Source organism: Gastrolobium bilobum, unplaced genomic scaffold (assembly GCF_033153095.1).
Source record: "Gastrolobium bilobum isolate Gb01-03AN ecotype WA unplaced genomic scaffold, APGP_CSIRO_Gbil_v1 utg250494, whole genome shotgun sequence".
Taxonomy (NCBI): Eukaryota; Viridiplantae; Streptophyta; class Magnoliopsida; order Fabales; family Fabaceae; genus Gastrolobium; species Gastrolobium bilobum.
Window position 1 is genome coordinate 15,001 of NW_026897939.1, and position 8,271 is coordinate 23,271.

An 8,271-nucleotide genomic window follows, 5' to 3' on the forward strand; every position below is an offset into this window, starting at 1 on the left:
CATGTCCATGCATTCTGCTTTTGTTGGTGATGTCATGCTCTTGTTTCACTTCAACAGGTTCGTCCATTCATACTGCCTTTTTCTCATCAAAGTTTTTGAATTTTCGTTGGTTTTGTGTTCATGGTTATTGGGTTGTCTAGTTTTTGTTCCTTTGTGCCTGGCGTGGACCTTACGGTGTGTTGAATTGGAATGAATGCTTGAGATTGCTGGCAAGTTTTGTTCTTTGAAATTGTTCAAGAAATTGGGACGATGATTTTTCTCCAAATTTGAGAGATTTTATTCTTTTATTGGCTTCCGGTGGCTTTTTATCAGGAACCTTGATATCATCACCCAAAAATTAGTTCAAAGGTGGGAGTGACCACGACCTTATAAATCGTAACATTGCCACCCTTTTCAGAGTCGACGTCCACGGCTACTTTCACTCTATCGACACTGACCTGATGGTAGCCCTTTTCCCTTTTAAGGCAACTTCACTCACCTATCAATATTAGGTGTCCAAAGACACTTTAATCCAGCCTATAGGTAGCCCTTTCTATAGGCTCGACTTTCAATGAAAGCACCAATTGTTATGAACCTTGAAATCACCACCTTAAAAGCTAGCTCTAAGGGTGAGAGTGTCTAAAGACCTTATAAACCCCACGTTAGTTTCCTAGGGACTCGTAACACTTTTCATGTTGATGCCAATGGTTTTAGTAGAAAATATGGCGTTTTGCTTCCTTTTTTTTATTCTTTCTTGCTTGCTATCAAAATTTTGGTACCAAGCAATGAAATTGATATTCTGATTATCTATATATCTTATAATAAAATGCTTGGCTGGCTCTTTAATCTCCTTTCCTTATAATAATTTTTTCTTTCTTTCCTTCTGATTAATTCACTTAAATTGATTTAATTTGAGGTTGGCTCTTTATCTTTCAGAAGCTTATGATCCACTTGACCCAAATGGAAATATCACAATCAAATGGGATATTATAAGCTGGACACCTGATGGTTATGTTGTAAGTACATTTTTTTACAATATCACTTCACTAATATTAGAAGCAAATAATCTGTTGTACAATTAGACATGGTCTTCAAATGTTTTTGGGTGTTTATCTCTCTACTAGTTAGACACATCTTTTGTGATGGATCTGTATGTTACATCAGTTGAATCTCATGTGTTATACATCAGTTCTTACTTGGATAATTCAACTTGCTAAAAAGGTTGGAAAACAACATCATTCTATTCCGATTAGTAGGGTTTGAATTTCGGATCACACTTTTATAGATTTTTTTAGTCTGTATTTACTATTTAAGTTGTAAAGTTATTGACTAAAGTTCAAGTATATAAATGAGTTCATTTATACTAGTGGCTTGATCTATTTAGAATGGATTGAGTTTATTTTTGTTCCAATTGTTATTTAGACGTGTAAGAAACAATTGAATGGACAGGCTGTTGTTACGATGAACAACTTCCAACAATATCGACATATCTCAGCACCGGGGTGGTCACTCGAATGGACATGGGCAAAGAAGGAGGTAATATGGAGCATGGTGGGAGGGCAGGCCACTGAACAAGGAGATTGTTCAAAATATAAGGGAAACATCCCACATTGTTGCAAAAAGGACCCAACAATTGTAGATTTACTTCCTGGAACACCTTACAATCAACAAATTGCAAATTGCTGCAAAGGTGGTGTACTTAGCTCATGGGCCCAGGATCCAACCAATGCAGTTGCAGCATTTCAACTCAGTGTGGGTAATGCTGGTACAACTAACAAAACTGTCAAATTGCCACAAAACTTCACCTTGAAAGCACCAGGACCGGGTTATACATGCGGGCCAGCAAAAATCGTGAAACCCACTCAATTTCTTCAACCAGACAAACGGAGAGTGACCCAAGCACTCAGTAAGTTAATGGACTTTTATGTTCATTTCTTCAATTTTCAGTGTAATTATCTAGTTTTGTTAGTACCAAAATGTGGTAAACTAGTAATAATGTTATTCTGAATTCCTACTTCCTATTAGCAAGATCCAACAACTTACTTGGAGTGACCTTAATATTACTATGATTTGTTGCAGTGACATGGAATGTGACATGCACATATTCACAGTTTCTAGCTCAGAAAACTCCCACTTGCTGTGTCTCCCTATCATCTTTTTATAATGATACTGTTGTACCTTGCCCAACATGTGCATGTGGCTGCCAAGGCAAATCATCTGAATCAGGGAATTGTGTAAAGTAGGTTTTTATTTCTCAGGAAACTGTGATTTCCTTCTAAAAAGTAATGAGAATACTATACACTCACATATGTCCTTTTTCTGTGTGATTACAGTCCAGATTCCCCACATTTGGCATCAGTTGTTTCTAACCCTGGACAGAGTAGCATTGCACCTTTGGTTCAATGTACTAGTCATATGTGCCCAATCCGAGTTCACTGGCACGTTAAGACTAACTACAAGGAGTACTGGCGTGTCAAGGTCACCATTACTAATTTCAATTACAGGATGAATTATTCTCAGTGGAACTTGGTAGCTCAACACCCAAACTTTAACAATCTGACCCAACTTTTCAGTTTCAACTATGAGCCAATAACTCCCTACGGTTCAATAAGTAAGTGTGACCTTTTGCAATCTACTAGACATAAAATACTTATGGTTCTTTAACCTTAATTGATAATAGTGTACATTTTTAGACCATTGGTAGTAGCATATCTGACAACCACTATATGAATATGAAGGGGTTGTAAAATTTCTTGATTAGTAAATTTCTTTATCATATTCTAAATTTTCTGGTTGAGAGAGAGCGTTGGAGTAATTGAGTACCGGCTAACGTTGTTCATTTGTAATCAAAAGGTCACAGGCTCAAGTCTGAGTTGTAAAAATGCAAGGGTAATGTCTCGTATAATCGACCCTCATCCCTATCTTCACAAAGTCGAGAAGTTTTGTGCACCCAGGGTTGCCTTTTTCCCTTTTTATTCTAAGTTTTCTGGTTCTAATCACTGTATGAGGAACGTATATATTCTTATTTTTACCCTAGAACATAAAACTTCTTACTCCTTATTTTTAGCAGAAGCAAAATAAATACATAAAAAGTTATTGATATATAAGTTTCTTTCAACAGATGATACAGCATTGCTTTGGGGAATCAAGTTCTTCAATGATTTTCTCATGCAAGCAGGCCCTCTTGGTAATGTTCAGTCAGAGCTACTTTTCAGAAAGGATAAAACTTTTACTCTTGATAAGGGTTGGGCTTTTCCTCGGAGGATCTATTTCAATGGTGACAATTGTGTGATGCCACCACCTGATGCTTATCCGTGGTTACCTAATGCTGGTTCCCGTCAAGAGGTTTCTCTGCTTGCTTTGATGATGACATCCTTGTTAGCCTTGGTGTTTTATGCATATCCTTAAAGTTCATATCTGAAGTTTTCAGCCTGACCAGTTTTGACTCAAATTTGGGATGTCAATTTGGAATTCAAACCAATCTGGAGTATGACATCAAGTGACATTTCAAGAATACCTCAGTTGTCCCATGATTTGTGACTAGGTTTCAGCATATTGGTGGTTGAATCATTTCTGTCTTTTGTAATGTGATGATGAATTTATTGGTTTTAGATCAGTAGTGCAATTGATACTGTAATTATAATAAATATAGACAGGAAATGATAGACTTCATGAATCATAGTATCTGACATGATAATCGTTTGTTCCTTTGCAGCTCATTAATTGGAATATTGGAATATTGATATATTTTTTATTTGTTGGGTATGGTCCTCAATGTTGTATAAAGAAACTGTAAAAAAATCAATTTTATCCAAAAGTTTAAGTTGTTAGAGAGGAAGGTCACTGTTGAGATATATAAAATCATTAATGTAGCCTCATCCAACAACTTAAGCTTTTGGGTTGAATTGGTTCTTTACATGGTATCAGAGCTTCGGTATACCGGGTTCGATCCTCACCGCTCCCCACTTTCTTTCTAGTGGAATTTCTTTCTTCGCACAGATAGGTAGGCCTGTGCATCGTCCACCCTTCAAGCCCAGTGGACTCTCGTGTGAGGGGACGTGTTAAGATATATAAAATCATGCTTAAGTTTTTGGGTTGAATTGGTTCTTTACGGTCACATTAATGATTTTATATTATATTTTTTATACTGAAACAAAACAAAAAGAGAATTGAACTGGCATTGCAATAACAGCATCATTAATATATTATTCAGACATAATCATTGTTGGGATTTACATTTAGCATCCCTTCAGTGCTCATGTATCAAACAACACAACCATGATTTTGGCGTGGTGTTTTCAAAGAATGACTTGAATGTTCATACCTATTGTCAAGTTATACATGATTTCCAAAATTTTCACAAGACAATGCTGACACTATGTACCAATTTACCAAACTGCTAGCAAGAAAAGCAGTAACAAGATGAATTCAGGGAAGGAAAATAGGTTTGCATGTGCAGAGTTAGGGAGAAATGGATAGGTATCAGGTGGGGGAAGCATGCATTCATCACCATTAAAGTAGACCTTGTGAGGAAATGCCCACCCTTGCTTGAATGTGAAGGTGTCCTTGTCCTTCTGAAGAAGCAACTCTGACTGAACATTTCCAGTTGGTCCAGCTTCCATTAATAGATCATTAAAGTATTTCATGCCATAGAACATACCAGTGTCATCTGCATACATAATGAAAACTCACTTGAATAATCATTCTTAAAGTTATAGAATTATGTAACACTTAAGAAGATATATTTGCTGACACTCACTTATGGACTCATAGGGAAGAATAGGCTTGTAATCAAAGCTGAAAACTTGGGTGAGATTGTTAAGATTTGGATGCTGAATAGCAAGAGTCCAGAGGGAGTAATTCATCCTGTAATTGAAATTTGTTATGGCAATCTTGACTCGCCAATAGTCTTTATAGTTGAGCTTCACATGCCAGTGGACCCTTATTGGGCACATATGATGAGTGCACTGCAGCAATGGTTCATTGTCTTTCTTTGGAGTGTGAACTCCCAGCATGCTGAGAATTTTAGAGTCACTCCTGCATACCATACCAACAGTGATAAATAATTTGAAATTATCTCTTAAAATATGCCAAGGTTTATCAATTGTTTTGCAATATCAGACTTACTTCACACAATTCTTCTTGTTCTGGCAGCCACAGGCACAAGAGGGACAAGGGGTAATGGTTTCATTATAGAAGGATGACAAAGATACACAACAACTTGGGTTCTTTCTTGCTAGAAATTGTGAGTATGTGCAGGTAACATTCCATGTCACTGCATAAGATAAAAACAAATGAGATTTTTTAAAATTGTTGATGGGGAAGTTGGTGAGGAAATGAATATTGTCAAGTTAGAGAACTTACTTAGTGCTTGAGTCTTGCGGCGCTTGTCAGGTGTAAGGAAAGTTGTGGAAGGAACAATCTTTGCAGGGCCACAAGTATAGCCTGGTCCTGGAGCCAAGAGAGTGAAATTCTTGGGGAGTTTAACTGTCTTGTTTGTGGTACCAGCTTGTCCTACACTCACTTGGAAGGATGAGATAGCTTGTGAAGGATCTTGGCCCCATGCTGCAACCACTCCACCCTTACAACAGTTTGAGAATTGCTGGTTGTAAGGTACACCAGGGAGCAAGTCTACAACTGTTGGAATTTTCTTGCAGCAGTGAGGTATACTGCCTTTGAATTTAGAGCAGTCTCCTTGCTCTGTGGTTTGAGCTCCTACCATGGACCATATAACTTCTTTCTTAGCCCATGTCCATCCCAAGGTCCACCCAGGATTCATGATATGCCGAAACATTTGAAAATTGTGGACTGTTACCACTGCCTGATAGAAAATGCAATAGGCACAGATAGGTAATTTTATTACATGACTGCATGATTGGATTAAATACCTAATAGTTCATATTTTGATGTTATTTTCTTTATAATTAATTTGGTTTCATTGAGGGCGAGCCTTGGAACCTTGGAACCGTAGTAAGGTTGTTTCTTAAGATTGGAAGGTCACAGGTTTGAGTTCGGAAAACAACATTTTTGCAAAAATACAATGATAAGGCTACGTATAATTGACCCTCTCCCTTACCCTAGCAAGTCAGGGAGCCTTGGACATCAGGATTTGTCCTAATTAATTTCATTTCATTTTATGCATTTTACTCACTGTGCAATAAATTGCAATGCTAGCTAACAAAATTGTGACATTATTGTTGGGTATGGCTCATACTTCGCATGCTAATGAGGGCCCCTGTTGTTGGGGTCAGCATAAAAGCAGTGAGGTGAATATAGTACAAACAAGTTGGACGTAGTCTAAATTGGGTGAATTAGGATAAATCACTATGTCAATTCTCGCTCTCTCTCTCTCTTTCCCTTTTCGTTTGCGATTTGTGTGTGATTGTCGATTTCCAACAATTGTATCTATCCCTGCCTTCACATTTTGATCATTCATGTCACCCTTGACAACTAGGCCAAGCTATTTGTTGGAATTTTGTGTGGCTTGGAAAATATAAGACAAGCAGCAATGCAGTTTGTACTTACCACATAGCCATCTGGTGTCCATGACATTATATCCCATTTGATTGTTATGTTTCCGTTTGGATCCAAAGGATCATAAGCAACTATGACAAGAAAAAAATTAATAAATTAGTTGAATCTGCATGTGAAAGTGAAATAAAAATCAGCATGTAATGAAACTTTGCATCTCACCTGCAAAAGAGAATAGCACAAGAACACAAAGAGCTGAGATGACAAGCCTCATTGCCAGAATATTGTGTGTTTGATGTTATCAACTGCTACAATTTGCCCCAACAAGACTCAACCAACTTTCAGCAATGTTGGAATATCTTCAGCTCAATGACAAAAAATTTTAAGATCCAAGAGTTGTTTGGTGGCAAAATGCCATGGCATTGGATGTATAGTATTGTAGGAAAAGAAACTTCCAGGGAATTCTCTTGGGGTTTCACAGTCATGTCTCACCTAATGGTTGTTAGGAGCCTGCACATTTTTATTGCTACATATCACTATCTCACACTTGTGATTTCAGTTCAAGTTTCCATGTCTTAAAGCAACATCCACGGTCCAAAACAGGTTGGATATGTAAGAGTGAACATAACACTTCAACCGTTGCCTTTGAAGGGAAGAAAAATTGTTTGATCAAGGACCTTGACCCTGTGAAAAAAAGAAACAAGGTTTTGAGATGCAAAATTATTATACGGGATCAAAACAACTAGTTAAAGTGATTATTATATTTTATAACTATGAGAAATTGTTTCTTTATGCATCTAGAAAACGACCAATATCAAAATATGGTACAATAGTCCACTTGTGACCAAAACTTTGGTTATATTAGGTAATATCTGTTCCTTTCCTGTAACTTAGCAAATAATTTTGGGAACATTATCTTTATGGTCTTGGTTGCTTTTAGTCTCTGCTTTGAGTCAGAGAAATGAGTTCGAAGCAAGCAAGCAACATAGGGACAGGTAGTGAGTTCTTTTCTGATAAAGAAAGAAAAAATGGGACACCCTAACTGCTGCATGCATCTATAATATATAGCCCTCAAGTTTGAATGCTTCAATATTTGCAGTATTTTGCCATTTAATCTAGGGAAATGTTTTTGTTATGTAACATAACATAAAAACAAATTTTCTACCCTCACAAAAGGAAGAGAGAGGAGAGAGAATAGGAAAAAGAAAAAAAAATTAAAGTGAGTCCCATATAAAATTTGTGTGTAGGAAGATGATTTTATGTTATGTAACATAATAAAAATAAAGCCATTTCTTTTGCCATTTTATAGTGGTTCCCAGTGAATTTAATCAGAAAAAGTTTAAGTTGAGTTACATGAATATAGATGAAATTAAAAAAAAAAGTTATCTAGAATTATAATATGTTAATTGAAGTAATAGTATATTAAATAGTATTGTCCTGAAAATTTATATCGATTACCATAATTACTTCGTCAAGAAAAAGTTAATTATAGTTTTAATTTGTAAATGTGATGCAATATTTTTACCAAATTCTAGAGGGTGACGCCTCATGCTAGGGACACAATATTTATACTCCAATTGTTTCGGTGATTATTACTGACAGATCTTGAGAAGGTGAAATAAAAATGAGAAAAATGTTTATTCTTTTAAATGATACGACTTATATCTTTTCACTCTCACAAAGAGGTGGGACCCACACCTTTATATTTTTTTGTCCTCTCTTTCTTCCTTTATCTATCTCTTTCTCTTTCTTAAAATGACACAACGTTATATCATTTAAAATGATACACACTTTTCCCAATAAAAATATTTGTTTTGTTTT

The 8,271-nt window shown here is 36.3% G+C and overlaps 2 protein-coding genes across 3 annotated transcripts in view; one reads left to right on the forward strand and one right to left on the reverse strand.

Annotated features, from left to right (window-relative positions):
• LOC133311605 (protein COBRA-like) overlaps positions 1–3,689 on the forward strand; it is a 3,866-nt gene extending 177 nt beyond the window's left edge. The window contains exons 1-6 of one of the 2 annotated variants that reach the window (XM_061512674.1): positions 1–57; positions 916–995; positions 1,429–1,885; positions 2,059–2,221; positions 2,313–2,590; positions 3,101–3,689. The exon at positions 1–57 is cut by the window's left edge and continues 177 nt beyond it. In XM_061512674.1, coding sequence (XP_061368658.1) covers positions 1–57; positions 916–995; positions 1,429–1,885; positions 2,059–2,221; positions 2,313–2,590; positions 3,101–3,387 — 1,322 coding nt within the window. In that variant the 3' untranslated portion in view covers positions 3,388–3,689. The remainder of the gene's footprint in view (positions 58–915; positions 996–1,428; positions 1,886–2,058; positions 2,222–2,312; positions 2,591–3,100) is intronic. The other variant, XM_061512673.1, reaches the window with a different exon arrangement.
• A 665-nt stretch (positions 3,690–4,354) lies between these two features.
• On the reverse strand, positions 4,355–6,776 carry LOC133311606 (COBRA-like protein 4). The gene is made up of 6 exons (XM_061512675.1): positions 6,673–6,776; positions 6,505–6,584; positions 5,344–5,800; positions 5,107–5,254; positions 4,739–5,016; positions 4,355–4,648 (listed from the first exon to the last, which is right to left on the reverse strand). The coding sequence occupies exons 1-6, from the start codon at positions 6,722–6,724 to the stop codon at positions 4,368–4,370; spliced, it is 1,296 nt and encodes a 431-aa protein (XP_061368659.1). The 5' UTR covers positions 6,725–6,776; the 3' UTR covers positions 4,355–4,367.
• Positions 6,777–8,271: the final 1,495 nt, after the last annotated feature.